Source organism: Idiotropiscis lumnitzeri, chromosome 17, assembly GCF_059441095.1.
Source record: "Idiotropiscis lumnitzeri isolate Australia: NSW breed Sydney's pygmy pipehorse chromosome 17, RoL_Ilum_1.0, whole genome shotgun sequence".
NCBI classification, from domain to species: Eukaryota; Metazoa; Chordata; class Actinopteri; order Syngnathiformes; family Syngnathidae; genus Idiotropiscis; species Idiotropiscis lumnitzeri.
The window spans coordinates 13,594,937-13,612,933 of record NC_142407.1 but is presented as its reverse complement, the minus strand read 5'-3'; the positions used below and the strand labels follow the sequence as shown (position 1 = coordinate 13,612,933).

The following is a 17,997-nucleotide window of genomic DNA, read 5'->3' as shown; positions in this document are numbered from 1 at the left end:
AGCTTGCCATTCAAGGTCAACACGTGGGACGGCAGGAGCACAAGTGACATGACATCAAGTAGGGTTTTTTTTCCATAAGGGATTGACAGGTTGAACACGAGCTGTTATCATTTTTGTTTTTTCCATTCAGATTCTTGAACAATTCCTTCCCATAAGAGAAATGTAAAAGTAACAAATTTGACGCCGGGCCAAACTATCACCATCATAAAACACCCCCGGAAACTCGCTGCTTCATTCACTCAACTTCCAATGTATCTAATTGTCTCTTAACACCTTTTGTGTTGCGTTAAGAAAAAGCCAACAGGTTGTGTCGATTCGATCCAAAGCACGCGGATGTTTTAAATCAGAAAGCGATTTTCCGAATCAAATCGATTTGTGTTACACCCTGGCGAAAACCCCTTCTAGAATTACGGTTTTTAATTGCGGCACCGCTATTTATCAGTTCATTGGTGACCTTCAGAGTAGGATGGACATAAATCCGGGCGAGTGTTGAAAGCAACAACAAGCGTAAAACAAAAAAAATGCCAAAACAAAACCACGTCTGTCCTGAGGATTCCCCCGTCACTACCTGGTGGACAGGTACATGAGAGGAGAGGTGGGAGGGGAGGAATTATGGGATATTTTCCACAGGGTGCTAAAGTTCACTTGGCAAGGCGGGACAAAAGGAGGAGAAAGAACATACGACGACGACGACGACGACGATCAAGAGATGTTCACGGACGAGCGTTACAACAACACAAAGTGGACCTAAAGACGACGTGTTCCGAAGGTGAGAAAGGCCACAAATTCATCACAATCATTTCAATCTATTTTCTCCTGGAATAATTCACAGCAGTAAAGTTAACTTTCAACCAAAAACTGCAATCTTTGACCCAAGACGGAACGTAATAGGTCATTTCTTTGGGGGCATTGGAGTGACTACTCTGTGTTTTGCTTCCGCATGTTTATAGCACAGGAAAACATTTGAGGCGTCTAATTTTATAATAACACTGTCATATATATACATATGTGGAAGAAAAGTGTATTTTAATGGATTAACATTATAATGTTGAGGTGGTCTAACATTTTGGATAGTTATTTAATCGCGAGTCATTGTTTTTGAGAGAAAAATATGCAAGATGTGTAAAAAAAAAAAAAAAAAATAGAAGGGCAAATATTGTGTAATGAGATGAATACTTAACTCTGAGTCATTACAACTGGAACTAATTGACTATTTCCTCATAAAAGTTGATTTTTTTTTTTTAAATACGCTCGTAACATTTTCTGGACTAGTAGCACTACAAGCGAATACATTTGGTCAGTGCTTCGTAAGACAGTTTTTATATTTTTTTTCCTCAGTTCGTCCTAAAATTGGAGAGGCCGTGTCTAAACAGCATGATGGCGGTGAGAAAAGCTGAAGTCCGTCTGCGTATCGTGTCCAAAGACGGCCACAACAACGTGCGCATCAACAACGTGGAGGGCATGGTCAAGCTGTACCTGCACGACATCTGGACCACAGTGGTGGACATGAAGTGGCGCTACAAGCTCACCCTGTTTGCCTCTACCTTCATCATGACGTGGTTCATCTTCAGCGTGTTCTTCTACTTCATCAGCATGGGCAACGGCGACTTTGAGGCCAACCTCAGCTCCAACCATACTCCCTGCCTGGAGAACGTCAAAACCTTCACCGGTGCCTTCCTCTTCTCCCTGGAGTCGCAGACCACCATCGGTTACGGCTTTCGCTACATCACAGAGGACTGCCCGCTGGCCATCTTTACCCTGGTGGCCCAGTTGGTCATCACCGGCCTGGCAGAGATCTTCGTCACGGGGGCCTTCCTGGCCAAGTTGGCACGGCCCAAGAAGCGAGCCGAGACCATCAAGTTCAGCCATTGTGCTGTGGTATGCCGCCGGAACGGGCAACTCTGCCTGATGATTCGAGTCGCCAACATGCGCAAAAGTCTGCTCATCCAGTGCCATCTCACCGGCAAGCTCCTCCACGCCAACGTCACCCAAGAGGGCGAGAAAACACAAGTCCACCAGACTTCGGTGCACTTCTTTATGGACTCCAGCAGCGAGTGCCCGTTCCTCATCCTACCGCTCACTTTCTACCACATCCTAGACGAGCACAGCCCATTGGCCGGACTGAGTGCAGAAAATCTGCACAGCCGTGACATCGAGCTGCTGGTGACGCTTAACGCCACCATGGAGTCTACGGCGGCAACAACTCAGAGCAGGACGTCCTACGTGCCCAACGAGATCCTGTGGGGTTACGAGTTCAAACCGGTGATTTTCAGCACGGCTGGAGGGAGATACGTGGCAGACTTCAACTTCTTTGACAAAGTTCAGGTCATCAATGATGCCACATTCCTCAACAATGCGGAAAAGCTGAAGCTGGAGGAAGACTACAAGAAAGAGTAGCTCACGCCGTTTAGTCGGGTCTGGAATCTGGGACATATTACACACATGTTTGGGGCTGCAGGATGGGGAGTCCGATATCTCGTGATCAAGAATCCAGTAAATAAAGTTGTAAAGAAAATGTATCTTTTATGCAAATTAAAAGCCTGCCTAACCTAGATGTTATCGGAATGAAGGATGGAAAGGACAAGCCACCTGGTCTAACAGTCATCCTTAATGAAAAGAGAGACAACATCCTAACAGGCAACAGAGTGGAAATTAATCAGCAGGGCTTATATGCTAAATGCTAAGCTAAAGCACCAGATGGTTAACATATGTAGCAAGCGACGAAAAACGGCGAAATCAGCCAACTGGTAGCAGACTGAAAATTAAATCAGAAATGCTTGAATACGTAACGCTAAGATAAGAAATAAATATTAGAATATAGCACAAGAAATACTAGTACAAGGACTCACTTGTCGTTAGGTATTAGTCCATGCTGAGGGCAGCATAGTTTTGGCAGCATTATTTAGCACTGCTAATAGGGACATATTTGTATTTTTGGTGTTTTAAAAACAAAACAAATTGCAACTTCATGTACTAGAGTCAAATGTGATGGGTTTTAAGGCAGTGACTACAAAAAGGTTGGCCCGACTTTTCCTTTTCTCTTTTATTGTGGACTTCGCTCACGCTTCCCTGTTGTGACAACATTTGAAACTATTTGCTATAAACAGTCAATCCTCCAAAAGACGGCTCATCTTTTCACTGACATAACATACTTGATATAAAAAAAAAAAGAGTCAATCTTGTGTACTTAGTCTCCCTTCATAATGCAATCATTTATGATACGACGGTTGGAAAAATAATAGATAGACACACACTTACACATTAGTGAGTGTTGGACCACCTCGACTCAGCTTTTCTTGAAAGGTCCGTCTTGAAAATGGCCTTGCAAGTATATCTTCAATCAAATCTACACGTTTGTCTCTTCCGATCACTGTGGGTTAAAAAAGCAAGAATAGAATTTAGATTTTTGAACGGTCGCCGGGTAAGAATTTCAGGCTTGGGCTTGCCCTCTTACAAGTGATTATCGAATTACAGGACACGTTTGCACCTTCAACATGAGGCCTGCGAGAAGGCTTACTGTGACCAACTAGTGATCTGATTGGCTATCACAACTGTCTATCAACTGTACAGTACATACACCTACAATTTATTTTTATAAAATTTGATAATTAGCATAAATATGATGTTAGGCCAGCAAAGAAGGCCTTGACCGCCCACCACGGGTCGAGAATGATCGTAAAATGAGTACGGTAGATGACTAAGGTGGAAATACAACTGCCAAACAGCCCATTTAGTGTCTTGTTTTGTTTTGATGTACAACTCGAAACACAAACTAGACAAGACTTAATGCAACTGCACAAACGTCATCATTTTGATTTGTTTTGACGGGTGAAATGTGCACTAACGACTCTTACTCGACTTCATTGTTACTCAGTACATCTTTCAGGGTTACCTCTCACCAAAATCATTTGACAATATTCCAGTATTTAACTATTTTGCACACTTGAACTGTTGTTTTAGATACAATGTATATTAAGTTAGCTTACAATGCTGGTAGTCGTCTTTCATTTAATATGTCGGGGTTAGGCGGTGGTGATAATGAAGCGCTTCCTTCCTACCAACTCGTCAATGGCGTCCATCTTGAACATAACTACCCGCTTCCATCTTGGGATCGCTTCGGACGCTGGGTTGTGACGTCACTGGTTTGGGTCCACATTTTTTTTCCACATACGTTGAGCGTCGGCTTTAATCTTTGTACAAAAGATGACGTCACTGGCGAGCGAGCGACGTCTGTCTGTGGTGGCCCGTGAGTCGCCGTGACGTCACACTGTGAATGTGAGTGCGCGACTTTAGCTCCTGTGTTGTAAGTCCTCTTGTTACTCAGCTCCTGCAAGAGTCATACAAATAATTCCATTTCTTATTTGTCATCCACTTAATACCTACAATGCTGTAAAGAATTGCTGTTTTTTTTTTTTTTTTTTGGCCTACACAGGTGAGTCACCCTGACATTACAAGCACATGTAATTCGCTACGCAATGGCCTTATTAATAAGAAGTATTCCCGAAATGTAAAGCTACAGTGCATGAACATTCGTTTTTGAAAGTTTTTGAAATGCTTTAGAATCTGGGGAAATGTCTAAATATAAAACGTGGGGGGTGCAAATTGAAAATTAATAAATAAAGAAATGCTGTGCTATGCTATGAATTACATTGTCTAAAATGCTAAAACGTAAGTAGCAACAAGCCAAGACAAAAAGCTTCAGCAGATTAATAAAACGTTTAATTTAACCCTGTATTCAGTTAATATTTCTGACAAAATACAGTAGATATGCCAACATCAGGAGATAAAATGCCAGGGGACATCAGGGGTTTGTACATTTTTTTTTGCCCCCAAAAGTCTTCAGTTAGTGGTTACAGTAACTTGCAATAAGAGAGCTGAATACTCACAATACTTTACAGAAGAAATCAATATCTAAAAATCAATAGAATGCAAAAGCCATAAAATGAGATTCACAGTAATTATGGTGGTATTCCCCATAAATGTGACTATTTTTGTTTCTTTCCCCCTTTTAGAATTGACCGAGGACCCCCAGTCCACATTAAAAGAGGAAATTCTGAGTCTCAACAAAACTTATTTTCCCCGCAAACCTAAATTCCACCGAGATTTGGACTTTTCAGTCATCGGTCGTCACACGTTGTCAAAATCGATGACGTCGTCCGACTCGTGAAATTGTGTCCAAGCCACCTCGAAATGGAGGCCGAAACTTTCCCGAAGGAAGTCATTCTGGAGCTGGTGAAAGCCAGCTTCGAGCAGATCTCCGCGGCCCAGTGGGCTCTGCTGGTGGCGGGAACCCCCGACTCGGAGACCAAAGCCATCATCGCCGACACCATCGGCGATGTGATCCAGAGGATCTCCTCCGACGTGGTGAGGCACCTGCTGCCTGCCATCAGCGACCACCTGCGTGGACAAGAGTCTCAGACTCAGGTCAGAACTGATGGGGGAAAAAAAATACTCACACTTTGTACTCGGGTATAAATGAAGAAAACAAAAAAAGACGGGAAGTTTCTTTGCAACATCTGCCAGGTCATACTAACACATTTAATAAATGTGACAAAAAAGGCTTAAAATAAAAAAGCAATTGCATGTTCAACCTTAACGTCTGAACCACTGGCAACAAAAGTGAGTACACCCCTGAGGGAAAATATCCAAATGAAAAAATGTCAACATTTTGTGTGGCCATCGGCCACCAGCATTTTGCAACACTGCTTTAACCCTCTTGAAATCGGAAATCTTGAGTTAGTGCACCGAGAGACCTTGCTGCTTCACCTTTTGGAAGATGTCCCAGATGCTCGATACGGTCTGGTTCTGGAGGCATGGTTGTCCAGTCCACCACCTTTAGCCTCAGTTTCTTTGTCATCCTGGAGATAAGTGTGGGGTCGGTATCACATATCACTAGCGCCCAGTTTCTCAAAGGAGAAGGTAATGCTCGGCCTTAGTATGTCACAGTACACGTTGGCATTCGTGGTTCCTGTAGCTCGCCAGTGCCAGCAGCATCATGCAAGCTCAAAAAATGCTAACGTTACAGTTAAACAAGCGGTACAAAAAAGTCATTTCTTCATCGCTATCCCGTTTAAAAAACGATGCAAAATACAAACGGGGGCACTCACCTTTGTGAGATAATGTGGCTAAATCAACTACTTCCCACCACTGCAGGTAATTAAGGCCATCGACCGTTGCAGTCCAAAGCTGAGCGACTGCATCACTGAGACGTTTGCAGCCGCCCTGGACCTCCCGCCGCAGAAGTACGAGGGCGCAGGGGAGCTCACCACACTGGTGGTGTCAGAGGTGAAGCACCGGGTGACGTCGGCCTTGTCCGTGGCCCGCAACACCCTCGAGTGGCCGTCGGACCCCACTCTCTTTATTCGCGGCACCATGTCCAGTGTGGGCAACCTGGCCTCCATATTCCGTAAAGCCGTGGAGTATTTGAGGCAGGTTTTCGCTCGGGCTCGCACGCCATGTGTGGTGCTGTGTGGCCGCTCCGCTATGAAAGCCGGCGAAATGACAGAAGCCGTGAGCGGAATCCTCTTAAAGTGGTCCCGCGCCGGTAAGGGAGATAAATCCAAGGAAATTGCCAACCAGGTGGATGTCGAGACAGTGAGTCAAAACTCTGACATTGATAACTTGGATGTAGGGAGCGAACACTCCGGCTCGGGGTTCACGCAAAGCGCTAAGTTGGCTGCACTCGACATAACCAGAAGCATCATCCAGGAGCCCGTCGGTGGCTCCGGGGACCGCGTGGAAAGACTCACGCGCTTCAACCTCAACTTGAAGCTCATTTCCAACAAGGTCAAGAATTTCTTTAACTCACAAGAGACTGCCAGTCTAAACAGCAACATCAATATGCGTAAGTTACGTTTCTTTAAGTTTGCACGCATGCAGTTTGCTCGCATGTTGGGAGGACTCAAGCGTGCCTTCAAGAACCAAGAAGGGTGTCTCGTGTGCCTCAAACCAGATCAGCAAAAGTCCCCAAGAGGGGAGTCCAAAGGCACCTTCAGGTCAAGCACCTTACACGTTAGGCCGTCGCAGCATCCCAAGTTCGAGTTTGAGGCCATCCAAGACATGGTGGCAAAATTGTTTGAAGATCTCAGCAAGCTGGAACCGGAAGTTCGCGCAGCAAAAATCCAACGCTACATGGATGAAAAGCTCCGGGGTTTCTCCCAAGAACTCACATCTCACCTGTATGAGTACATCATGTCCTGTCAGAGCGAAGTCTACGAGGTGCCCTCCAGCCGCTCCAACACGCCTTTCGTGGACTCGGTGCTGTGGGGTCGCCGGGGGAAGAAACACTGGGATGGCGGGCAGAAGTTCTCCCCCGAGGTCTTGTACGCCATGACGGAAGACGCTGCCTGGAGGTTCCTGCAGCAGCTGTTACTCTGGCTGGAGACGGAGGACGGCGAGACATACGCCGATGAAGTATCCGGCGCCGTCGGCGAGATCAACCAGCTGGTCGTCACTGCACTTAACACAAGCGAAGACTTGGAAGACGAGACCTCTGGGGAAGCTGATAACGAGGTTGCAAAACCAGACAGCAAAAGATTTTCCTCAAACGTGATCGAAAGCTGCACGAGAACCTCAACATCTTCCGATTCGGAACCCCTATCTTTGAAGGACTTGAGTGAGGTGTTAGCCTTCACGCTGACAACACAGCTCGGCCAGCGCCTGCCCAGGAAGTGCAAGAAGTCTCTGAATCCGGACGCCTTGATGGTGGTCGTGCAGCATTTGTCGTCCAAGGCATTGCAGGAAATCAGCCCTGGGCACATGGACAACATCGAGACGCTGGCCAACGTGGAGCAGGTCATCGTACCTGTGGTGAAAAATCTCCTGGCCGAGTTCGGCACGCCTGATAAACTAGTGGAGGCCGTGACGTTGGATGAGGCTTATTTTGACGACGTTGTCATGAAGCATCTCACTGTCCAATTAAAAGCCCCCAGAGATGCTCCTCAGGGCCCCCTATCAGCCCTAATGTGCTGCTATCCATGTCGCTGATTCAATCAGAAGTATCGATCATGTATTTCACATGAATCGACTAGCACAAACTGCAATATCTCAGGCGGAGTTATGAACCAAACGTGCCAGATTAAGTTAACTAGCTAAGATACAGTCAAGGACTCAGTTTGACTGAAGTTGCTCGTTCACCTTTTTAACATGTCCATACTTTGCGTTTTCAGTGACCTCAGAGCTTCAGTCATACCTGAAAAGGGGGGAAATTGCACTTTCAAAGACATTTTTTAATTAAATGAATCAAACCTTGATTCATCAACCGTTTTATTCGTCCATAAAAAAAAACAAACTCTGGACTCAGAGCCTGCACAGCTTCAGAGGGAAGTTCTCAGTGATCAGATGGTCGTCATGGAGCACGATGACAATGTTGACTTCAAACTCTACGAGGAAAGAAACACGTAGCTTAGGTCAACATACAAACTGCAAGATGCCAGTGTAATGACAAACGCTTGGTACACAATCGTATTGAATCTCACCAGACATGGTATGGATTTTTTTTTCTCTTGTAATTCCATATGTAAGTGGAGTAGTTACTCCACCCCAGGGGTGGGCAAAGTGCAGCCCACCAATTATTTACATAATCAAGAGTCCTGTAATATAATTTTTGCATTCATTCATATTTCCTATAATGTGTTCATTAAAACTTGTGGATTCATTTTTTTTTATCATTAATCTATATAAAGACTGCGGTGACTCTCAGCTAGCCACATCCACCATGAGTTAAATGGCAACACGTTGGAAGTGAACAAGTTTAGGCCCCTGACACGAGTATGCATATGTATGTTGTAAAGTGTCGCGATCATGACATGTAAAAAAAAACAAAAAAACTTGATGTTCAACTCGAGCCATATGGTGAGTCAGCATCGCTCCCAGAGTTTTTCTTAGTTGTATATCTGTAAATAAACTACTTGCCACAAAAAGCCAATTTTCTCCGCTTTTTGTTCAAAAACCAGTGTTTTTGATGAAAGCAACCCAAGCTCTACAGCTAATTACAAAAGAGAAAAAAAGCTGTAACACCTTATTTTTCCGGTGGAAGGAGAGTCAACTTGTTACAACACAATATTCTGTCAGGCGGAGAAAAATCTCAAAATACACAAAGATGACTGACTGTAAGGAACTGTATTTTTAAAACAGCAGCCTGTGAATGAATTGCATGTAAATATTTGAAAGTGCACATTTTTATTTGATTATTTGGAAAATTACATTTGACATACACGTTTCTTATTTTTTTTTAACCACTTCTATTGCAGACCTGGACTATTTGTCCATCAGCTTGCCAACATCGGACTCAAGTGCGGCTGTACATTGTTGACGTAGAATGACATTTCATAACTGCGTCAAGGGCCTACTGACCGACTTTGAAGTTGGTAGTCTCCAGGGTGGGACAGGTGAAGAGCCTGGGGAACACCATGTAGATGGGAATGGGCAGCCCGCGGCAGACATCGCCCTCGGCTATCTGGATGTTTTGGATCTCTGTGGCGTCTCGGGCATAGCCTTCGGCGCAGCCTGCGCAAAAAGACATTCACAACACATCTCATATTCACAAAACATTGAAGTCTGAAGATTATTATGAAAAAATCTAATAAAAAAAATAGAATAAATCAAGACACTTTAACTGAAGGTGTGCTGCTGGAAACATGAAGTAGTCTTTGTCTATACTGTACAAGTGCAAAATCAAGGGCTGATCCTTCACCGCACTCAGATCTCTTACTGATTTCTGTTTGTCCATCCACAAGCATACATGTTGGAAAGGACTATGAAAGAATGTTTTTGACATTTTCTGCCTAAATAAAAAATTAAGCGAAAGGAACGAGCCTAAGGGCCTCACCGCAGGTCTCCACTCGAACCAGCTGCAGCTCGATGCTCTTGATTGGGACGTCGGAGCTCTCCACCATCACCTCTCCGGTCAGCGGGCGGCTTACGACGCAGGTGGTGGTGTCCAGGTGGCCTCGGATGAGAAACCTCGGCAGCAAACCCCGCTGAGGACGAACACTTGCGAGTGAGTTTGACTTCGACAGCAACCGGACGATGGGAAAGGAGTCATAAGATTTGCGCTACCTCGCGGATGTTCTGCAGGGTGTCGGGTGTGATGGTGAAGTTGACCGGGGTGGCGCCCACGTTCACTTTCTGTGGCTTAACATTGATACACAGCAACACAGTCAACGCTTAATGCAGGCGTATTTTACACAAAATGGAGCATTTTTGCACTTTCCTTAAATGTCTTAGCAAGCAACACGAGCCCTGATGAGACAAGACCCCCCCAAAAAAATGAAAATTTCATTTTTATTTTTTTTTGTGTCAGGAAAAAAAAAGACTTGACTGCGGAATGATTTTGTGTGATATCACCCATTGAAAAGTTGTTTAAAATAAAAAACAAGTTCGGAGATGCAAATGGGTTCAAGGAACAAATTTGACTCATATACCAAAGGACCGCTGCTTATTGTTGCAACGTGTCAATTGGTGTGTTTTCAGTGTATTTTCCCTACCTGACAGTGCATGATAAACTCGCAGCTCCTGCTGAGGTCTTTGGCCAGAAGGGAGCGCTTCAAGTCACAGCGGAGAGTGTACTGCATGCAACCAACAACATTTGGACTAGATTAAAATTTGGGTCAAGTCAAAGTGGCACTTAAAAATAAAGAGGACGACTATTTTGGACAAATGCAAAGAAACGGCAAGAACTGAGGCAGATGCTTGTGTTGTGCGCACACCTGGATGTTGACAAAGACCCCATGGTAGGTTTCGTACAGAGCTTTGTTGCCTTTGGCGTTGAGGGGGAACTCAAAGGGGATCTCAGTCTTGCCTCCTGGGATCTTCCCGGCCTTGGCCACCTCGATGGTGCAGCTGATCAGTGAGATGGGCTGCGGACGTGTCAAATGTAGTCAATGTACTTGCAATCAAATCAAGACAATCACAGAACTGATCAGGGTTCTACATTAACAGCGGCCCAATAGCCCGGTACCATTACGAGATTGTGTTATCCCTTTCAACTATTTTGTCTGACCTTGACTGAGTTGTAGAAGGCCTCAAAGACGCCCACGCTCTTGGAGCTCAGCTGCAGGTTGACCAGGCCTTCCATGCTCAGGGAGATACCGTGATGTTGCATGGCCTCCTTGCATGCCAGGACAATAACGCCGGCCACAGACTCCTGCATGATGATAGACAAACACTGTCTGTCACCTGTGAAGACGCAACCTAAGCTACGACTAATTTTGAATCCCAAATCAAATTCACACTGGGTCCAATACCAATAAAATAAAAATCCAAAAGGTGTATTCTGTTTGGAAATGGTTTAATGTACATCACCATTCAGAAACATAATTAAGGACTGTCCACTTTATTAGGCGCACCAAAACAATCCACAAACCTGGCAACAATTGTATCTAGAAACCCCAGTTATGACATCGATTTTTCCAAAGATGTACTAATAACCATGCGGCCAATTAAACAGAACTACAATGTTTACCACGAAACAAAGTATAAATTAAAAAAATGCCTATCGCGTTACATTAATAACTGACAAGAAAAAAGTAAACAATAAAAACCCAAACCCGCCAAAAAATGTAAGTTAAAAGTTTAACTACAGAAAACAGACATATTTTAACAAGTGAATTTGCTCTAAAAATAATTTCCCTTTATACCTGTATTTCTACTAGGAATCAAACGGTGAAAGGAAAATAAAAGGGAAAACTTGTTTCAGTGTGAAGATACGCTAACAATGTTTTTTTGCTTAATTTTATTTAACATTTGCATATCAGACAAAGAATTTTATAATCAGTAATAACTGTGCAATGAATATACAAAACGATACGCTAACGAGGTTTAAGTCATGAGACGAGGGGGATGACGCCTCCTCCTCAGTAAAAACTTAGCTTAGCCCGTTAGCATCACATCCCGTTCGACGTACTTACACCCTCATGGTAAACTTTGTTGGCTCTTTTTAGTCGTATGTCCAACGTGACGCTCATCTCCGGTCGTCACACGCCAAACCAGTCGTTAGAGAGGGAGGCAATTTACACGCTGAAAGACTTAAATTGTTCATATATTGGCCGATTAAGATAGTTTGACTGGTTACTTCCGGGATATGGGAACGCAAGTCATGCTCCGCTGAGACGTTTTCGGTAAATGTTTCAAATTAAACGTTATTTTAAATTTACGATTGTAAACGCTTTCGCAACTCACTCAATATTGACAATGTAATATTCCCTGTTCGACATTAAGATTCACATAAATTGATTATAAAAAAACATTTTATTTTATTTTATTACTAACAAGAGATCTTTTTTGTTGTTACAATAAATCAAATCATATAAATGTGTACACCCATACAACCAATTACTCCTCCCTATCTTAGGTTTGAGTGTAATATAATTGTCAAATAGTCTGATATCATTGCTTGTAAAAAAAAAATAAAAATTAAAAACAGCAGGAATTAAGTCATATTTTGCTCAAGAAACAGCATATTTGTCAATTTTACGCGAATTAAGAGCAATTTTATATGGAGCATAATTTTTTTATCTAGAAATACAACTTAATTCTCATAACATTGTAATTATTTTTCTTTAAATAACGAATGTAGTCAACATTGTGACTTTTCTCTTAAATGGGCAAAGTCCTTAATTTGTTGGAATTCAGGGGTACACTTGGAATTTGTGTCTAATGGACCAAAAATGTTTGAGAACCCTTGGAAAAAGATTACCTTGTGGATTTTATTTTATTTTTCGGGGTCTCTTAAAAAAGTGTGATGTAGAACAACACTTATAAGAGATGACATGTTTAGCCCAATTTAGTAGTTGAGGAAACACACAAGAGGACTACAACACAAGAAGTAAAGTCTTACAGGCTGTGACGTCACGTCTGGTGATGGGCGACCACAGCTAGACGTCGAGAGTTCGCCAGTGACGTCGCCTTTTGTACAAAGATCAAGGCCGACACTTCACCGGGGGGCAATTCGACAGAACCACTTGTGTTTGCGTGACTTTGTATATACGGTTCTACGCTGTCTAAATGTAGTGGACCCGACCTTGTGACCGAAGCGATCTCCGAAATGGAGCCGGATCGTTTACTGAAGGTGGACGCCATCCTAGAGCTGGTCAAGTCCCGCTTTAATCTCATCTCCGCGGCCCAGTGGGCTCTGTTGGTGGCCGGGACCCCCGACTCGGAGACCAAGGCCGTCCTGGCCGACACCATCAGCGACGTGATCCAGAGAATTTCCTCCGAGGTGGTGCGGCAGCTGCAGCCCGCCATCAGCGAGCACCTGCGAGGACAAGCGTCTCAGGCTCAGGTCAGTACAGGTGTAAAAACTACGGTACTCAAAATCTGCACTCGAGTACAAGTACATTTGTAAATATCATGTGGAGTTGGGAGGGGGGGGGTGATGTAAAAGTCGGAAGTACACGCAAGTACAAACGTTATAATTATTGTTCTTACTTTACAGTTGGCAAAAGTACTGACGTTATGTTCTCAAGTGTAACTACACACACATATGTTAAACAATTTAACTGTCTCTTGTAAAAGTATAAATATGGATTCAACTCCTCTATTAGGACATAGACTTGTGTAATAAATGACTGGTGTATATTCAATTCCCCCCCAAAAATGAATCGCAAGTTGAAGAACAGATTCAACCCTTACAGTTAACGCAATAAAATGTGAAATGTACTTGGTACTGTTAATTTAAGGACTAGGCAAAAATACTCATGCTGTATATTCAGAAATACAGATATCTAGGTAAAGAATGACTTCTAAAAGTAGAAGTACAAACTACATACTAAAAAAAAAACAGTCTTAGATTTAAAAAGTACAAATTCATTATCTGTGTCAATTTAGAGTTGTCAACATTTTGGGAAAATCAACTGAGAATACAAAGTAAATGAAAAACCGACACTCTGTATGAACAGTACACAAGTATAAACTTAAAATAAAAAAAGTAATGGTAAAGTTTTGAATCAACAACAACAACAACATAAAACATCTTAAATGTACTTACTGGAAAGTAAAAATGATTTTTCACTGTCAATTTCATTTGCTAACTGACCAGTTCCATGTTTTTGGTTAGAAGCCAGCTAGCTTTCCCCTATCAAAAACTAAACAAATTAGATCTTGATAACTGAAAAACAAACAAAAAAAATAACCTTAACCATATCATTACATGTTTTTGGTGCCATATCCTCATTCGTGGAGGTTTAAAAAAGTAGTGGGCCTTTTTAAACAAAGTAAAGTGTAGAAAGTACAGATGGTTTTTCAAAAGTAGGGAGTAAAAGTAAAAAAATGACCAGAAAAAGAATCACGTAAAGAAGATACCTGAAAAATGTCCTAACAGTAACAACTTGCACTGATTACCTCCCACCACCACAGATGAGTAATGCCATTGACCGCTGCAGTCCAAAGCTGAGCGAGTGTATCACTGAGACATTCGCCGCCGCCCTGGACCTCCCGCCGCAGAAGTACGAGGGCGCGGTGGAGCTCACCACACTGGTGGAGTCGGAGGTGAAGCACCGGGTGACGTCGGCCTTGTCCGTAGCCCGGAGCGCCGCCGCATGGCCATCGGACCCCACGCTCTTCATCCGCAGCACCATGTCCAGCGTCAGCAACCTGGCCTCCATCTTTCGAAAAGCCGTGGAGTATTTGAGACATGTGTTCGCTCGGGCGCGCACGCCATGCGTGGTGCTGTGCGGCCGCTCCGCTATGAAAGCCGGCGACATGACGGACGCTGTGAGCGGAATCCTCTTAAAGTGGTCCCGCGCCAGTAAGGGCGAGAAACACAGCCAACTCGAACCCACAGTGGACGTGGAGACATTGAGCCAAGAATCCGACAGAGTGGACATGACGATTGTGAGCGATCACTCGAGCAAGGCGGACTTTGAGAAAGTGTCCGAACACACCGACCCAAGTGCCAAGCAGAGCGCTCTGATGGCTGCGCTTGACATCACGAAAAGCATCATCCAGGAGCCCTTTCGCGGCTCTGGGGACCGCGTCGAAAGCCGCCTGACACGCTTCAATCTCAACCTGAAGCTCATCTCCAACAAAGTCAAGAATTTCTTCAAGTCGCAGGAGAGCCCCTGCCCGGACTGGCACGTCAAACTGCGAAGATTCCGCTTCTTCAAGTTTGCACGCCTGCAGTTTGCGCGCATGCTGGGAGGTCTCAAACGTGCCTTTAAAAACCAAGATGCGTGTCTGGTGTCCCTCAGGCCAGATCAGCCAAAGTCGCCCAGAGACAGCAAAGGGGGCGCTTTCAGGTCCAGCACGTTGCATGTCAGGCCATCACAGAATCCCATGTTTGAATTTGAGGCCATCCAGGACAGGGTGGCCAAGATGTTCGATGACCTCAACCAGATGGAGCCGGAAGCCCGCGAGGCCAAGATGAAGCGCTACATGGACGAGAAGCTCCGGGGCTTCTCCCAAGATCTCTCCTCTCGTCTGTATGAGTACCTCATGTCCTGTCAGAGCGAAGTCTACGAGGTGCCCTCCAGCCGCTCCAACACGCCTTTCATGGACTCTGTGCTGTGGGGGCGGCGGGGGAAGAAGAACTGGGATGGCGGGCAGAAGTTCTCCCCCGAGGTCTTGTACGCCATGACGGAAGACGCGGCCTGGAGGTTCTTGCAGCAGCTGCTCCTCTGGATGGAGACGGAGCCAGAAGGCGAGGAGACGTACGCTGACGAAGTGTCCGGCGCCGTCAGCGAGATCAACCAACTGGTTGTCACCGCCCTCAACACGGACGAAGACCAGGACCCCCCGCAGAGCCGCCGCATGAGCGAGAAGACGCTTCCCAAAGACGGAGGGCGAACCCATAAGAGTTCCTCGGCAGCTTCGGAGTCACAGCCTCCTCCAACGCAAGCGACCCCACAGCACTCGGCGCGCACGGACATTCCGGGGCCGTCGACCAATCTTTCTTCCAGGTGGGATCGCACGGCGTCCTTCAACGTCAAGCTGACTCGCCTCCTGGCCTACACGTTGGCCACACAGCTGGGCCAGCGCCTGCCTCGGAAGTGCAAGCAGTCTCTGAAGATGGATGCCCTGATGCTGGTCGTGGAGCATCTGTCGTGCAGGGCCGTCGAGGAGATCAACCCGCAGCACATGGACAACATTGAGACAATGGCTAACCTAGAGGAGGTGATCACGCCCGTCGTCAAGAAGCTCCTGGTCCACTTTGGTTCGCCGACTAAACTGGTGGAGGCCGTGACGTTGGATGAAGCATCTTTTGATGACGCCGTATTCAAGCACCTCCAAAGCCAACTTGCCACCGCAAGGCAAGAGCCCAAAGCGAGCAAGGGCCTCAGCTTCTTCTCATCCGTAGCCAAGCTCTGCTCTCGCTCCACGTGACCGACATTCCTCGCCTTCTTTCACGAGTCAGTTCCCAACAGTCCCCCACTGCACGTGTACATAGTGTACATACTTTTAGCATGCAAGTTTACAGTCATACACACAGTGGTATCTTTATTTACACGTAAGCCTTTGTTTTGAGATACATGGCATCTCGCTCAAGTTTTTTTTTTTTTTTTTTTTTTTTGGTTTGTGCTTCGAGCGTAACAATTTAAATGTGGAAAATCGATTCGACATACACGTTGAATTGAGTGTCACGGAACGAATTTACCTGGTAAGTCAAGGTACCACTGTCTACACATGTATCATGTACTTCTTTCAAATTGTATTGTTGATAATATTTATTACATCTTCCTTGAGGCCAGTGTAGATTAGGGATGGGACCAAGTAGCGGTCAGTATGCTCCGCACGGAACAATGGACCATTTATGGACTGCAGTTTTTGAGTTTTACAATTCACTTCACATGGATGCTGCGTGTGCGTGCATGTTGGACGTTCAACCACTCACGAAGTAAAACGTACAACATGAGCTGAGGATTTGACAGATAGAAATTTGAATTGTCACCAGCTTCATTCAAATCCCCGCTGTGGAATCTTGGTTTCACTGTGAATACGATGACGAGGGAGTGAAAAATTGAGATTTTTACTATCCGCTAGTGTTGCTTAAAACATGCCCCGTACTTCTAAGGAAATCTCCCGTGTTCATATCTTGAGATACTGTGGAAATTCAATTTAATGGACACGGAACCAACAGACTCTGGATTTCCCAGAAAGAAAAAAAAAACTCGCTCACTCAAAAGGACTCTTTGTACAGTAGCTATCAATGTCTCTCACTCATGGGCGTGCTGCTCAAAAAGGAACGCGTTAGTATCTGCCGCCCCACCCCAAAAAGCATCAGCAAGGTCAATTTGGATGAACTTTTTAAAAGGGTCAAGCTTTTTTATATTTATTTACAGTGGTTTTGTACTGGGCATTTTTTAGACCATGAAAAAAAGTGCTTCAATATAAGAGAATTGGCGGAAGAACCCTTCTGTCCTATTAATCGGCTAAATGCAGGTTCAACTGTTCTCTGCCCCAGTCTCAAGGCATGGCCAATCAACCCAGGCTTAATCCTAATTTGACAGAGGTTTTTTTTTTAATCTATTGGCCATATTTTATACTGCTGTATTGTCTGTCACCTGTATATATTCAGTCAAGAAATAAGACAGTTCACCATTCAAAAGAGTTGTTTAAATAACAGCTAAACTTGAAGGTTATATTCAGTACACTACAAAATGCTGATTTTGATGACAAGAATATTTCGGGCGAGTGGTGAAGATCAAAAAACATAGTTAATGTATGGACCTTATGTGGGTTACCTGTGCCGTACCACCCGATTTCCTCCCCCCACCCCCGAGTGTAGAGGGAACGTCCATAACAATGTATGGCCCTTCATTGGATCACTGATGCACTTTAAAATTGAGAGGCTATTTTCTGTATTGTAAATAAGTGTTTGGAAATGTGCTGTAATGCTACAGGTGGGAAAATAATAGGAAAGTGTTGGTCATATTTTTTTCTAGACTAATGCTCATTACCCCATTTTTTTAAATGAAAAATGCCAATAAAAAAAAAACCAAATGAACTTCTGTGAGGAAAAATGTGTATTTTGTGTATGAGTTTGAAGTGAAACTACTGACA

General features: G+C 44.5%; 4 protein-coding genes across 5 annotated transcripts; 3 read left to right on the top strand and 1 right to left on the bottom strand.

Moving 5' to 3' along the window:
* Window positions 1-600: 600 nt before the first annotated feature.
* Window positions 601-3,121, top strand: kcnj15 (potassium inwardly rectifying channel subfamily J member 15). The gene is made up of 2 exons (XM_088279884.1): window positions 601-769; window positions 1,339-3,121. Exon 2 carries the CDS (start codon window positions 1,375-1,377, stop codon window positions 2,395-2,397), a length of 1,023 nt encoding a protein of 340 aa, XP_088136010.1. The 5' UTR covers window positions 601-769; window positions 1,339-1,374; the 3' UTR covers window positions 2,398-3,121.
* Window positions 3,122-4,069: 948 nt separating this feature from the next.
* On the top strand, window positions 4,070-8,539 carry LOC148320390 (uncharacterized). Of its 2 annotated transcripts, none has more exons than XM_088280307.1 (3): window positions 4,070-4,275; window positions 5,013-5,424; window positions 6,154-8,539. In XM_088280307.1, exons 2-3 carry the CDS (start codon window positions 5,191-5,193, stop codon window positions 7,984-7,986), a joined length of 2,067 nt encoding a protein of 688 aa, XP_088136433.1. In that variant the 5' UTR covers window positions 4,070-4,275; window positions 5,013-5,190; the 3' UTR covers window positions 7,987-8,539. The 2 variants fall into 2 exon arrangements, with proteins under 2 accessions (XP_088136433.1, XP_088136434.1); XM_088280308.1 differs by lacking the exon at window positions 4,070-4,275 and adding an exon at window positions 4,413-4,432.
* Window positions 8,249-12,115, bottom strand: vps26c (VPS26 endosomal protein sorting factor C). The gene is made up of 8 exons (XM_088280309.1): window positions 11,910-12,115; window positions 11,003-11,146; window positions 10,710-10,859; window positions 10,488-10,568; window positions 10,060-10,134; window positions 9,830-9,980; window positions 9,355-9,507; window positions 8,249-8,381 (listed from the first exon to the last, which is right to left on the bottom strand). The coding sequence occupies exons 1-8, from the start codon at window positions 11,964-11,966 to the stop codon at window positions 8,299-8,301; spliced, it is 894 nt and encodes a 297-aa protein (XP_088136435.1). The 5' UTR covers window positions 11,967-12,115; the 3' UTR covers window positions 8,249-8,298.
* A 372-nt stretch (window positions 12,116-12,487) lies between these two features.
* LOC148320388 (uncharacterized) lies at window positions 12,488-17,923 on the top strand. The gene is made up of 2 exons (XM_088279797.1): window positions 12,488-13,282; window positions 14,356-17,923. The coding sequence occupies exons 1-2, from the start codon at window positions 13,046-13,048 to the stop codon at window positions 16,318-16,320; spliced, it is 2,202 nt and encodes a 733-aa protein (XP_088135923.1). The 5' UTR covers window positions 12,488-13,045; the 3' UTR covers window positions 16,321-17,923.
* The last annotated feature ends 74 nt before the right edge of the window (window positions 17,924-17,997 follow it).